The 16,064-nt window shown below is 42.4% G+C and overlaps 1 protein-coding gene across 1 annotated transcript in view; it reads right to left on the reverse strand.

Annotated features, from left to right (window-relative positions):
* Positions 1–15,762, reverse strand: part of ST6GALNAC3 (ST6 N-acetylgalactosaminide alpha-2,6-sialyltransferase 3) — a 212,809-nt gene extending 197,047 nt beyond the window's left edge. Inside the window, exons 1-2 of the mRNA XM_066624584.1 lie at positions 15,730–15,762; positions 15,453–15,647 (exon numbers count right to left, since the gene is read on the reverse strand). Coding sequence (XP_066480681.1) covers positions 15,453–15,647; positions 15,730–15,762 — 228 coding nt within the window. The remainder of the gene's footprint in view (positions 1–15,452; positions 15,648–15,729) is intronic.
* Positions 15,763–16,064: the final 302 nt, after the last annotated feature.

Raw genomic sequence — 16,064 nt, forward strand, 5'->3', positions numbered from 1 at the left:
GATCCATCCAGCTGTGCCATTGGCCACTGCACTTGAGCCCTGCACACACAACAGGTTTTCCCGTGTACACATGTTAGGTGCACTCTGAAAAGCACACCAAGTAACACCATGTAGTGTATTCAAGGTATACTGTACAAATCTAGAACCAAGGAACGCTGGACGATTTTTATTAAATAGCTTGGATTAGTCTCATGCTTGCGATTATAAAATAAATTCCCAAAGCTGAATGACCTTGTACAAGGTCATTCCTTCACTAGGAAATGAAAAAGAAGAGTTACTGTTACAGGAGGAAGAGTGAAGCGTTTAACAGCAATCTGAAGGAGAACTGTGAAACTACCTCCTAGGTGATAATCAACAAACTGCATGTCGCAAGTATTTCAGCTTTTACTGACATAAAATTTAGCTTGTGTTCTGCTAGGCAGCAGAGGACCAAAATTTGGATTATGATACTATATCACTTTTACCCACTGCTGGGAATAAGGCTTAGAATGCTTTGGTTTTGTCACTTTTCTCATACTAATTTTCTGATATTGCCAACCTCCACAGCTACAAAAAAATGCTTTTTCATCATTTAAGGATTAAAACTCGATCCTGACTGAGCTCTATCTCTGTCTATCAAACAAGCAGTGAGTATATATCAAAATCAAACATTTACAGTACGGACCACCATATCATCATCACCACCACCACCTCCTAACCATCATGATGGAATAGACTATGTATCTAGATAATGCTAGTTTAACCAATCTATTTTTCACTGTGGAACGTATATGAATGTATATTTTCATAAACATATGAACCTATCTTACTTTCTTCAAATCCCCTGTCAAACCCCACTTTTTCTGTGAAGGCTTTGGTGAAATGTCTTACAGCCCAAACCACCATAACTCTCTGTGTGGCAATGAGCAGCGCCAACACAGTGTCTGCTGTATCCTGTGGGGAGTTTCAGCATGTTGAGGCCTCCTCCGAGTAAGGGAACTTTTATTCCTTTCCCCCAGGGTAAGCCACAGCTGCCAACATGACTCAACTTGGACCTGAGCCAGCGATATCACTGGTGCAAGATCATGTTGTCCCATGAAAGCAGATGAGGCCCTAGGAGGGGGTTGCAATTTGATGGGTGCCACCAATCCTGCCCCCTTCCGGGGCCTGATCCATCCTCCACCACTTTCTCCCTATTCAACCCACACCCACCCCTTTCCACCTCCTCCCAACCTCCATCCTGACACTTACGCAGCCTTACCTGCAGCAGTGGGCATCCTAAGTCCCTCTTCACATGGACCTTGGCCATTTGTAGCAGCAGCCAGGCCACATGCTCCAACAGTGTTGCATTAACGACAGGCATGATGCACATTATGCCAGCTGAATGTATGTTATGCCAGTGGACCATGCATTTCACCAGCTTAATGCATCCATAGGATTGAACCTTTAGTCTTCTCTCCTACAGTAAGTAAGCTTGAGTATGTGCACTGAAACCATTGCATAGTCTTCTCCTGTGATTACCCTGTGGAAGATCTTTATTTGGCCTGTGTGTTAATTGGGCTCTTTCAGCACCACCATCAGCAGCTTTCAGCTCCTGAGCTTCTCCTGAGCTGCTAACACATTGGCAGAAGCAGCACGGCTGAAAGGGTGGTGCTGGGAGAGCCCAATTATCAGGCAGGTTGCCCTTTGCAGAGCACCTCTCAGCTGCTGACCCTGCTAAGTGATGCCATGCCAGAAGTGGTGCTGCTGAAAGGGCAGCCAGCAGGATAATTGGGCTCTCCCATCTAGCGACTGTTATCAAGATCTGTACATTTTCTGTCATATGCAGCTAATAAGTTCATAGATGAGAAAAAAAATGCTTATTTATGGGCATCACCTGCTTAATGACATCACTTCCTGCTTAACAAGATCATTTCTGACCCTCGGCAGGTGCCATGAATGCTGTTCAGCCTGCTGTATAAAACAAGTTTGACACCCGTGATCTACTATAAGAACCTAAGGTCAGGAACCTCACTTTCCATTTGACGTAAAGAGCACCATGTGCACTGATGATGCTAAATAAAAAAAGATATTATTATTATTATATTAATAACAACAACAACAACAACATTATTAATAATAATGACAGTTTGACCATATGGATCAGAGGCAGAGGTACAAGCCCTTGGGAACATTTCCTGTGCAAACCCCACTAAAATGGACACAGAAAACACACAAGAACACAGCTGCAGACTCTCAGCAGCCTTTTTTGAATATACAGCAATGAAAAAGTCCCCATAAGATTATTAAATCTATCAGGGCCTTTGATGCTACCGATCACAGAATGTTCACGGACCAGAAAAAAAGTATTGATTTCTCTTCTCTTCAAGACGCTTTGTTTTTATCTTTCAGGGAGATCCTTTTTGGTAAAATTTTGTGAATTTCTCTCATGAGAGATTCCACAAAGCTCTAGCTTTATTCCTCTCTTAGTTGCAGATTATAAGAGACCATTAGGAAGATTAACACCAGTATATTCCTTCTTGATCCCAGACTTTCCCCTCCTTAAATGCTTTTGTTATATTGCATAAACATTGCCCTGGGATGAGAGAAACATGTCAAAAATGTCCAGCGGTCAATATTTAATGATTGCCATTTTTCAATATTTTACATATGTGCTATTGTGCTCCTTGTCCTGTAAAGGGCAACTGTGGCATTTTATAGTTGCTATTTCAGTTCTGTACGAACCTCTTTTTGGATTTCATTCTAAGAAACAGATGCAATTACACTGTATGGGGTTTACTACTTGATGGGCAAGCTTCAAGATTGCTGCAAAGAGGTTTGAACTCCACTGAGCTTGACAGGCTAATTTACTCTTAAATTAAACATCTCCAGGGTTATTCATTAAGGCTCACTATGCAATATGCAGTACACTTCGTTCCCCCATATCTATGCAACGCATGAAGCATTCACAGGACTACATTTAGCGGAATGTTGTACAATGTTCAATTTCGTCTCAATTATAATAATACGGAGACTTCTGAAGATAAAGAAATGTGACGGGTGAACAACGCAAACTGGAGGTGCCTTGGGGATGGGAGGTTAAATTATGAAAGATAATAAATTATGAAAGATGATTTTCCACTTCAGTGAAAATGTGTGAGAGTTCTTAAAGAGCAACAGAGATAAAAATTTTATAAGAAAGGGAATGATTGATGTCAGCAAAGAGTTTCAGGTATTATTATTCAACCAGTCTTCCATAATAGTGAGCTAAGCTCATGTTTGTATTGATTATTTGAAATGTCTAAAGAGTCTGCCCTTCTCAATTACACAACTGAGAAGCCGTTCCTGTGAAGTCACCTTGAGTTACATAGTAAAACAAGACACAATGTTTCAATTTAACTATGTGCGATCTTTAACTTTGGATAAGGCTACGCTATTTCCACCGCTATCTGTATGTTCACTACACAAATTTTCACTTATCCATTCTTTACATATTAATACTGTTCCTCGTTATGCGTTGGGAGATTTTCGCTATAAGGTCTGAGACCTAGGTAAAGCAATAGCACCTCCTGCTGGCAAATAAGAAAAGCAACAGCACAAGACATCTGAATGCTCTTTCTGTTTGAATGGAGCTACTAGAGCTGCTGAGTGATACATGGAACTGCAGTGTTCCCTCTAATTTAGCCCCTAAGTGGGCAGAGCACTACTGTAGCTTTACTCACAGCACTGCATAGCAGTCTCTGCGCTCTGTCGGCTTCCCTTCCTTTGCTCTCGCAAGAGATGCCAACAGAGTGCTGCAAGGGAGAGCAAAGGGAGAGTCAACCTATAGGACTCAGCCCAACCAAGTCTGAATGCTCAGCAATGCTTTTCAGCTAGGTGGGACCACCAATATAGTTGCAGGCAGTGAAGCTAACAGGGAATGTGCAATTCTCCCTCATCAGTCATTAGCAGTCTCCTCCTCCTCCACCACCACCACCTCCCACTGTTCCTCCTCTACCTAACTCCATTGCTTTATTGAGACTGTTGAATGTTGTTAACACTTTACTGATGCTGTGCACTGTTGTAATTAGTTGTTATTTCTCTATTTCAGCATGCCACACAACTTTTTCCTTATGCTATTAGGCAGTTAGGGTGATTTTTGGGAGAACTTGAAATGGCTTTGGAATGAGCTAGGATTTTTCCCATTTCAATTAATGTAATAATTGTCTCATCTGGATTTTCTATAAGGACTGTTTTCAGGAATGAATTGGGTGTGGATAAGGAGGGTTCAAAGACAGAAATCAAATTTTCACAGATGAATGTTGGCATCCTTCAGTCTTGGAAGACCATGGTGTCACGCTCTGAATGGTGGCTCTGGAACAGAGTGTCCTCTCCAGTGCGCGAAGCCTGGGTAAAGTAGGTATGGAGGATAGGCTGTTACCCATGCAGCAAATCCCCCCTCTCCACGTCGCTGAAATGGTCCAATGGAAAGGCAGAAGCCAATACGGTTGGTTCCAGCGGCGTCGCAGGAGTTGCCAGAACGTGACTGTGTTCAGCCATGAACTGCCTCAGGGACTCCGGCTCCAGATTTTGCCTCGAGGTTGACTCCTGAAGCCTTTTCCATAACTGGATGTAGCCACAAGGCAGTGGAGGTTTGGAATCAGAGTTTTCCTTGTCTCAGATGAGCTGCCTTCCCAGGCTGACGAGTCCCATCTACCCGGTGGCTGTTCAGTCGCCTCTTACGACAAGTACAGCCAAACTGAGGGCCTATTCTTATCCCCAGCCCCCAGGGGGGCACAGATGAATAATGTAAATAATACCTATCCCCTACCATCCTATGTGGTGCAGCCATTCTGCTGGAGCATACACTGCATGCTATGGTCAGGGGGTGATCAGATGGGCTGAGAGAGATGAGTAAAAAAAATTCCTTATTTCTCCATAGCCTGCCTGGTCGTGAATGGGTCTCCTCAGACCTGTCCCAGCCCTTTTGCTTCATAAGTTCAAAGAGAAACAGGAGACATGTCAGGCCAGGAAAATGGGGAAAGGATCTATATTCCTCTAAGGTGTCCACATCAGGGCACAGACCCCTTCTATACCATGATATTGTCACTGTCATGCAGCATCATCACTGATCTTTCAAGGTTGCTGAGTTCTGTGCTGCATGGAGCTAGGCTCGGAACTGCGCAGTACATAGCTTCACAGATTTCAGGGAACACTACACAGGATCCCAGTATGCGCTGCTGCCACCAAGATCCAGCCCCTCCCTGTAAAGTCCTTTGAACATGCAAATGTTCTAAGCAAATGACAACTATTATTGTGTGCATGCATACCATCTCACAAAAATATAATGCATACAAATGCGCACAATGCCTGTGCCCCAACCTCTTTTTGAGGTGCAGGAATTAGGGGTACACAGGTGTACCTTAATTCATACATTCCTCATATCACATGAACAAAGGCTGGTGCACACTTAGCACCACAAATGTCTGGTATTTCAGCCTCTCTGACAATGTGAACTAGACCTAGTGTTTCCAGTTGATTTGTGAACTTTTTGTTGAAAAGCGATATATAAATACTGTTGTTAATAATAATAATAATAATAATAATAATAATAATAATAATAATAATATATTAAATTAGTGTTAGTTGCAATTGTTCTATAAATGGTTTATTTCATGCCAGATAAAGACATAAACATTGCTCCAGTAACTCAGAATTCTACATGAAATATGCTTTTATTTGATCAGTAAATTTCAAACTATGTTCATTGCCATTTGTTTAGGATATGAGTAATCTCTTTTATTTTCTCCCTGGCACATTGAGCAAATGATTGGCAATTAAACTGCATCCCTTCCTGCTTTTACCACACTGTTTGGCCTGTTGACTTCCAATGTAGACACCATAATTCTATTTTCAGCACAGTGAAAACACACACCCAGATACGAATGTTTTCTTCACCAAAAGAGGAAGTATCACCTTTCCATTTTAAAGGACAAATAAAAATTTCTGACAAGTAAAAAGTTCTGGTTATCCAAAATAATTGTGAAACCATACTGTATGTATCTACTCTTACACTGGATGATGTGCAAGTAGTGGGTTCAGAGAAGCAGGGCTTCTTTGAAAGTCGGTTATCATAGGATCCACACCTGGATTGGAGAGGCATACAGCATACCAGGCATGAGACCCTGGGATGTACCAGTTCCTCTTATTATGTAGGTAGTGAAAGCATCTTCTCTGATATAAAATGTATAACCCCATTCCTTCTAAATTATTTGTTATAGAGGAAAATCATGTAGAAGGAATAGGGCTAATTACCATGTTTTGACAATTCTAGTTGCCGGATTTTTATGGCTCATTGATTTTGATCAGCTAGGCCACGAGTGTCAAACATAAGGCCTGGGGGCCAGAGGTGGCTGGCGGAAACTTTTTATCTGGTCCTCAGGCTCTCAACTGCTGAACAGTGCTGAGGTGTTACTGCTGAAAGGGCAGCTCACGTGAAAATTGGACTCTCCCATCACTTGAAATATAATCAAGATTTGCCTATTTTCTCTTCTGTCATTTGTAGCTAATGAGTTTCTAAGTGAGAAAAAGTGTTTATTTTTGGTCATTACCTGTTTAATGACATCACTTCCTGCCTAATGACATAAATTCCGGCCCTCAGCAGGTAACATGAATGCTATTCAGCCCTCTATTTGGAATGAGTTTGACACCCCTGAGCTAGGCACTGGTGTTCCAGTTGTAAGGTCCAGCTGAAATATAAAACTGTTTTGATATGATGATAAGCTACAGAACTACCTGTGTAAGAACCCCTAAGAGCTTTAGTCTTTCTTTCTTCAAAGCCTGCAGCTAAAAAATGACTTTGCTTCTTTTCTGCTGTTTCCATCTCTAGTACTATTCAGTAGTAATGGATTAGAAACCCCTACATACAAAGTCGGTGCTCTGGTGCTTGATCCACAACTGCACATTTAAGAGTCCTATTAACTTCAACTGGCTAGATCTCTTGACTATCAAGCAATTCTGCTGACATAAGCCTCTTTTCAACTCAAGAGTGAGAATTACTAAATGGTTAGAAAATATAGACATTGATTCGCTTGCTATATACAATAAATCACCACCTCTGTGTGACTCTATGCTTCAGCCTCTTAAGTGCTACATATATCTCATGGAAGATATATGATCTCCAGACAAGTCCTAAGTGTTTCACAATGATTTACTAGGCATCTATGAATTAGAGATAATGTTGTTGATGAAAGATGTTAAGAGTTCTCATCCCAATCAACAAATGCTGTTCCTTACAAATGCAAATACTAGTAATTGACTTAGCTGAAGGGTAGGATGTGAATGGCAGCTTCACATGGTCTCCTCCCACAGCAGCAAAAACTTAACTGAAGGGCCAAGAGATGGAGAAAGGTTTCTCACACCACATTTCTATCACATGGATCTTTAACCAAGGTTGTTGCTACAGTGAGGGAGGGGTTAAACAATGTAAGAACATGAGACCAAAAGTATACCTAGATCAGTTACAATTGGACACTGTGGTCAAGCAGATGTTTTCAGGAAGCAAACAGTCAGGGTTCATCCTAAGCATTTCAGCCCTGCCGCTTCCTGAATCATAGTGATGGAATAGGAGTCTGAATGAGTTGTTGTGGGGTTGAGATGATTCACCTCTTACTTCAAGCACGAGGGCAGCAAAACGGGCAGGGGGGGGGAGGATTCAGGCACTGTGAGGGTACAGATTACCACTGCTGTGGTTCACACTTCAGCTGTTCTACTGAATAACTAAGGGTGGAATCCTGACTCGCAGGAGGTTCACAAATGTGCTGTAAAGCATGTTTGTGCCTCCTCAAGAGTCGGCTGGGCCAGCGCATGGACACTCACCAGCCCGCCGAGGCTGAATCCAGTCTCCACACCAACTCAAGCAGGGAAGGTTGCATCTGGGGTGGGTGGAGAGGAGGTGAGGAGGAGGTGGGAGGGAGACATTCCAGGGCAGGGCGAGGGCAGACCCGGGGGCAAGTGGGCAGAGACCTGGTTGTTATGCCGGATTCCAACCCCATTCCCTGAGCAGCACGGAGTGGCTGCAAGCTGCTCCGCTCTCCTCAGAATTGTGCCACATCCGGAGGTGGCGCAAGTCCGAAGAGACCCATTGGGGCTGTGGTGGCTTACCCGGGGGTAAGGGAAAGAGTTTCTCCTTGCCTCCAGCTAAGCCACTTTGGGCCCCTATCTTGCGTTGGATACAGCACAGGCCTTCTGGCCTGCCTGTTCCAGTGCAAAATAGGATGGCACTGTACAAGATGGAGAGAGGGCACTCCTGAAAAGTCTACACCCATCAGCTGTTGAAGAAAACAATGTCGGGGCTCTCCATTGAGGACAGGCAATGCCAGAGACCCATGAATGTGGTACTATGAAGTGTATCATTTCCCATTCACACTAACACAGCACAGAGAGAGAGAGAGAGAGAGAGAGAGAGAGAGAGAGAGAGAGAGAGAGATCCCATTCCATGCTATATGGAATGCTATACATATTTTAAAAGCAGTGATTCTCTTAAGAAGGTGACAGCAACTGTTCCTGTTCATTCAGGCATAAGATCCTTTCCTAGTGTCTTTTTTGCAACTTGGACATCCCAATCCATTGCAATTCCTTCTGCAGCAATGCAGTGGGGCCAGTGTGGTATCCACTGAATCGAGCAGAAGGATTTGGGCCTCCAGAGGCCCCCTTACCATCCTGTTCCACCCTCCCCCACCTCCCTCCAGCCCCATATACAGCCTTAATTGACGAAGTGGGTATCTGCAGTCTGTTGCCACATGAACCTGGTCACATACTGCTTTCTTCAGCAGCCAGGCCACATTCTACAGCAAAGTCACAGGTGCGACAGTTGGAAAGTGTGTTCTAAGTCCTTTTGAGACAAGGAATCTTTTTTTTTTTTAATTTATTCTGCTATGAAAACTTCTTTGTGTTAAATAAATATTCTTATAATCATAACACTGAGATTTAAAATATATCTATTGTAAATACATCTTTCAGGAAGCATCCCCAAGTGATCATAAATATCATTTCCAGCTTCCTTAACATAAGGCTCCCAATGGGTTTCAAATGGATAACACACTGGTGTAATTTCCAATACAGAAAGACAATCAATTTTACTAAATTCAAGTTCTTGCATTAGGACTTGTGACAGCCATTTCTCACCTACCTGCTGGTTTTACAGTGCAGGTGGTACGACATAAGCATTTCAAAAAATAGCTATGAAAAGAATAACAATCCTCAGCTAAGTAAATATTGCCCCATTTTATTTTTCCTAAAATTAACATTTGATGTCAAACCACAGACAGAAAGAAAAAAGTTGACTTAAGATGGGCTCAAAACTTCCAAGATATAAAACTGAAGAGAAAACACAGGTCCTTGTGGCACCTTAAAAACTAATGCATTTGCATCCCAATCCTATACATCTTTGATCGGAAGTTCATTCCATAGTGTTCAGTGGGGTTAATTCTCAGGTTAACTCTCAAGTGTGCATAGGACTGCAGTCTTACTATTGTCATTATCACAGCAGTAAGAGGCTAATACCTTTAAAGTAATATTGTCCATCTATCTTTTAGTCCCTGTAAGATGATTCATTTCTCATTAGATATTCCCAATTCTTTTTTGCCAGTCTAATTTTTAGGTAGGTTTCACCCTAGAGAGCCAGAGTAGTGGTTTGGGAGGTGGACTTAGACCTGGAAGATCCAGGTTCAAATCCCCCCCCCCCACCATGAAGCTTCCTGGGTGACCTTGGGCCAGTAACTTTCTCTCAGCCTCACCTACCTCACAGGGTTGTTCTGAGGACAAAAAGAGGGGAGCAGTTGTGGACACTGTCCTGAGTGCCTTGGTAGAAGGATGGTATAAAAATATGAAAAATAAATAAATTTTTCAAAGGCCTGCACTGTACTAGTGAGAACAAGTACTAGTGAAAGTAGCTATAAATCAATAGCATAGCAAAGAGGAGGCAGGGGGCCAGTCCACCCTGGGCGTTGTACATTGGGAGAGGGGACGGGTGCACCACACAAGCCCCTGCCGAGACCCGTTCAGTGTTTGGCGGCGGATGGGCCCTCCTGCCCTCCCTAAGACTCCAAATGGCCAGAAATGGTCACCCCAGAAGTGACGGGGAGGTTTGGGGTGGAGTGTAGGAGTCTCCAGCAGAGCAAAATCAAACGGCAGCACAACAGAAACTCGAGGCTGATGTTCAAGGCAAACTCTCAGAAGGCAAAGAGGCACTTGACACGAGAGTTAGGTTCCATCACCAAGATATATTATATACAAGGATATTTACAGCAACACTGGTCAATCATACAGCAACACACATATACGGCATCCTGATTCCTATTCCTTAACACTCACCACCCTACACGCTCACCCTCACTCACCCCCTCACTCACCGAGGAGTGATTGTCTGTGACCTTGTTATATGCACAAGGCACACCCACAATCAGCTGCACAGAGTCAGCAATCAGGAACAGCTGCTCCCTGTTACTTGCTACAAACAGACTGTTCATCACAGCGTTTGTTGCATTTCCTCCTGTGCACAGGACCTGAGTGATTTCCTGGGTTCAGACCTCAACACACACAATGACATCATTATGGCATCACCGAACCAGGTGCTGCATACCACTCTGAGTAAGTATGAGTGTCACATGGTATGATGAGTGACACCCATCCTGGGTGGTGCCTGCACTGGTGACACCATTGCTCTAAATGATTCCCCTTTTCCCACCTAACAATTTACAAATGTTTTAAAAAGCAAGATTTGATCTTTTCTACTTTTTAAAGCCTGGGACTTCATTTTTGTCCTCAATTTATGCAGCCACCAGAAAGGAGCAACATTCACCACAGTGCCATATTCAAATGCCAGGGATAGGAAGCAAACCTTCTGTCATGTGACAAATAACCACTTGGAGGACCAAGTAGAGGACACAAGCATTCCACTCAAAAGCTCTATGCACTCAGTGCTGGGAAAATGAGGAATGGGCTAGTGAACCAGACTTTGGTCTAACTGGAGAAGATGCAAAGACAATAAAGGGACTTAAAGGTAAAACACAGGAGAAAGATTGAGCAGACTGGTGTGTTTAGGTTAGGAAAAACTAGTATAGGAGCATGAGATGTATGATGATAATCTAGCACATGAGGCAAGAACATATTTGCTTGCTCTATATTCTATGAAGAGTACGAGCAACAGTGAGGTGAAATTACAATGCTGCCAATTTAAGCACATTAGGAAATCCGATATCTTTGGTATTAATCTTTTTGGTTTTCCTTGATTGGAAAGGAATGCTTGAAGAGCACACCTCAATTATATTTTGCACATGTGTGCAATTTCAGTCTCAACAATCTTCCTCTTCGTTCATATAAAAAAAAATCCCACGGAGACAGCTTCAATTACCACATAAATTAAGCCAGAAGCAGAAAGGGCAGGAAGGCTTATTCACTTCTACCCAGCTACATCCATCTATCCCCAAAATAAGCACTCTTGACCACAAGATGTGCTCCAGCAGGATCACTATTTGTAGAATCTACAATTTCCTAAGGTTTTTTGGAAAGGTCCAACATTTAAGGAGGACATCAGAAACCAACCTGTGCCTGCACAGAGTCCCTTTGCTTCAGGTTGATCTGGTTTCATTAAGACACAAAACACTCTTGGTGCAGGAGCCCTAATGAGCTGATCAAATGCAACACAATGCTAGGTGTGCTCCAGGGACATGCAGTACAGGGGCAGCAGGTGAGGCAGAACTGCCTCATTGCAGCCCGAGGATAAGCACCGCAGCCACCCCACATGCTTACACCTGAGGAGGCTCTCCTTACAGCCAAGAAAGCAGGTGTAAGGAGAGCCTCCTAAAGAGTAAGTAGAGCCTTCTCAGGAGGAAGGAGTTGGGGCAGCTGTGGTGCTTTTCCACAGGCAATAGTTCTGCCTCACCTGCCACCCCCTCCCTGCACGTCCCTGGTGTGCTCCAAATACTTTATACCAAAAAGAGTGAGGCATTCTTAAAGTATACATAGGACCTAATATCAGACTGACTTCAGAAATGACCCACTACAATGCATAAAACCAGGAATGACCAGATTCCCTCAGCTCCTTCTGTTTTGCTTCTTTGATTCAATTATTCCCTGGTTTCTGCATGGGCAGAATTGTGGAATGCTGATAACCTCTTACATACAAAAGAAAATGCTTATTCCTGTCTTATCCATCTGTGTACACACACACACACACACACACACACACACACACAGTTTTCCTAAAAGAAAAAATAATTTATTTGTGCTGCCTTTTCACAAAAACACCTACTGCAGTATAAAAAAATATAATAAATTAAAACAGCAAGACAATAAAAAAATGTAAAACTGTTTTTGTCCTGAAAAGCAGTGTTAACAGTTATTTCTGAAAATAGTTTTGTCCCTTAGAAGCACGCTTGTGCAGTGAAAAACGATAACAAAGAGAAATACTTCTAAAAAAAATATGTTAAGGCCAACCCCATTGTTTACATTTATTATTTTAACATTTCAATTTCCTTTTCATACAATACCCTAAAAATAGAACTCTGGAAAAGCTTGGATACCAGCATTATGACTTCAACTACCGTGAGCAAATCCAACAACACAGAACCCAGCATCTGAATGAAAGTTTGGCAGTGTGTGGTTTCATAAGTATCCCTACATAAAACTTTTCTTGCGACTGTTGCTATAGTGACAAATCCAAAAGGCCACGGCAACACCATCTTACCATGTGCTGCTTTAATCAAAGTTAGACAACACATGTTTTTCCTCTGCAGAGTATATACTAAATATGAATGAGGACATTTAATTATATTTCATTATGAAGAGGTTGTGTTTGTTTAAGACAAAGAGAGAGCTTTACAACAAAGGTGTCATACCTCAAGTGATATATTCCACGTGACTTAGCAAGGCAAATAGTTACTTTGCTATTGAATGACACTTCACATATTCCTGTATAGCTCGGTGAAAATAGCTATAACAAGAGCTTGGAAGTGCTCAGATGTCAGTGTTGGTAGAGAGGGAAGCCCTGCTCCTTACTTTTTGTGACAGCCTCCACTAGCTACTGTGTTTAAAAGGTTACCACGTGATGTGGTTTAAACTGAGAAGCGTCTAGGGATGGGATTTGTGGATTTTATATGAATGTGTGAAGCTACCTTCTACTAGATCCTTAACACAGTATTGTCTACAATGACTGGACGTAGTTCTCCAGTCAAGTCCACTGGTGTCTTATCCAGTCCTACCTGGAGATACGAAGGGGAACTTCCGCATGTGCTTTCTACAACTGAGTTAGGGCCCTACTCCCGAAATTTTATTAAGGGCCCTTCTTCTTTCTTTTCCCATAATTTGAGTATGGAAACTAGTTTCTGATTAAATAGCTAGTTTGCATCTAAGATTTTACTAACCCTGGATGCCAGGGACCCAGTTTGAAATGAAATTATTCCATTATGTTGCATTACATCCAGCCCCATCTAGTTGCTGAATGCGGTATAGCTCTATACCGATGCATTCTGGGGTGAGGCTGGAAGACCCTGAAGTGGGTCTTTAGGCCATTTTTAGCCCTGGGAGGCTTGAGGATGGTGCAGCGATGTGGTTTTGTTGCACAAACCTGATCTGCACACATGTTTTTGTATTTAAAGGACATTTAAACTGGGACCCCAGTATCTGCATGTTTGGAGATCCCGGAACAGAACCCCCACAGATACTGGGGTATGATTGTATGTCCATAATGCTGGTGAGCAGTGTGACAAAAACCTATATACTCATCAGAGCTTTTGAAGTTGCTTTTTTCCCCAAAAAAGCAGGCTCTTGCACTTTGTGAGAAGAAATTTTTTGAAAGGAGAAACCTGAGAGTACACAAATTCCAGCCCATTGCTTGCCCAGCACACTGCTTGTCTTGACTGTCAATGGAAGGACATCTGATCTCCTTTTATAGAGACAAGACAATTAAAAGTAGAAGGCCTTGAATACATGTTCCCTCATTAAGAGGTACTTAGGTTTTATCTTGAAACCAGATTTCTATACTTCTGTCTAACTAGCATTGAAGCAAAAGTGTGAGAAGCTGTGACAGGAAAAAAAAAGAAGTTGCACGGGTTGAGTGGAACTATCCCAGAGCAAGTCTTCTTTTAAACTGGCCCAGCTAACCATGCAGTCTGACATCTGGATGAGCAGTATCCAACCAGAGATTGGCATAGAATGGGTTCAGATGAACATCTTTACCATAGTGAATAAGGCTTTTTTGGGCTCACATGTTTCTCCTCCAGTGTCTTTCTCCTTCATGCACAAAACAAGGAGATGAAACACACCATAGTTCTGTATTACATCTGAGTTCAAAGAACCATGGTTTATTTTAAACAAATCAGGATATTATTTTAATTTGCGGTTTAGATGATCACCTGAATCCACCCATAGCTTACCAGAATGTGCTCAATCAGCATGTCTGACTTAAAAAAAATATCTTCCATCTGAAGGCCACATAAATGTGGCAATATTAATACAAACACCAATTCAGCTCAGGAGCAACTGGCCATAATGGTCGGGCAGTCTAATCCTATGGTTCCTGGCACCCAGAGGAACTGGGGCGTCAAAATGATGACTGCTGTATCCCACAGGTGCTGGGAAGCAGCTGGAGGCCTCCTTGAGGGAAGAGAACTTTCCCCCAAGGCAAGCCCCAAGATATGCAATGGCGCTTCTCACATCTGTGCCAGCTATTTTGCCAGCACAGATGAAAGAACTTCCATGTTGGGCTTTTCAGCCTGAGACAGAGGAAAGGATTTGGTGGAGGAGGCCTCTGCCAGTCCCATCCCTCTCCAGGGCCGGTTCCTCTCCCTGCCCCACTCTCCCCCCACCCCCACCTGGAAGTGGGACCTATCTTCTGGTGTTTCTGTGGCATCTTCCACCCGGCACTGCACCCAGCACCAACTTGCATTGGCCCAGTGCCAGCACTCCCTGCTGTGACGGTGCTGTTAACATTTTTTGTGGCATGTTTATGACACCCATTCCTGATTTTAGCATCAGCGCTAGGGCCAAATAGTATTGGGCCCTTAATCTCCACTGCTATTAAGAATCCAGCCTTAGCAATTGTTGCTTTATATGAGGTACAGTGGGTGATCTGCTTAATTTTGTATAGAAAAACTAACATAGGTGGAATTTCATGCTTCCACTGTAGACTGAGGAAGATACTTTTAGAAATGGATATCTATATATCCAGGAAAATTAATTAGGTAGCTTAAATGTAAACATCAGAGGAAATACAATAATGATGCTCTGGAAAAATTATAATTTGAAACATCACTTTTCAAAAGTTCATGCTAGCTCATGCTAGGAGGGTTAAGAATTTTAAATTTATCAATTAAAAAACATATAGCTATTGTCACTTTCCACTGAACAAGATAAATAAGGATATTTAGCAGACTATTTTAAATTATGTGACTCATTAGGTTTTCAGATTACACAATACATTCCCTATATTAGAATACATGAAAATGAATCCTTACCTCTTGAGTTCTCATATTAATGTATCCATAATGTGTCTTTAAAGGTTTCCTTAGTGCAAAGGAAAATGGCATCCATTTGACACTAGTTTGTCCAAAGCAGTTGAATAGCAGAGGAAAGTCACTTGTAAGACGGAAATTGATCAGGAACAGAAATGCTGCCACAACGCCTACCACAATAATAGCCTTGCGCTGAAACTGAAAGGGGAAAAAAGAATTTTTTTAGACATAACGGCTTTGCAATCTAAGAGTACCTAAACCTCATCCCAGTGTTTTGTACTTGCTCTGTTGTCCCCAGAGAAGTCCTGCACATGAAGGATATCTGATCATTTCAGTGGAAGAAGTCAGTTTATACAAAAGATTGTATGCAGAGCTCTGTTCCTCCATTGAATCGTATAGGAAAATCATTCTAGTAGTGGAGACTTCATGTGTACCTTAGAGTCAGTCACTAGACCAGGGCATTAATCAGAAAACACTTTTCACATTTCCAGGACTTTATAGCTTAAGAAATTGACAGTGGTTTCTGACACCAGTTGTTGCATAGATGGTTACCTAAACAAATTCCCATTTGGAAATTTATTCTACAAGTGTTTGTAGAGAAAGGTTTTGTGAATG

Source organism: Tiliqua scincoides, chromosome 4, assembly GCF_035046505.1.
Source record: "Tiliqua scincoides isolate rTilSci1 chromosome 4, rTilSci1.hap2, whole genome shotgun sequence".
Classification (NCBI taxonomy): Eukaryota; Metazoa; Chordata; class Lepidosauria; order Squamata; family Scincidae; genus Tiliqua; species Tiliqua scincoides.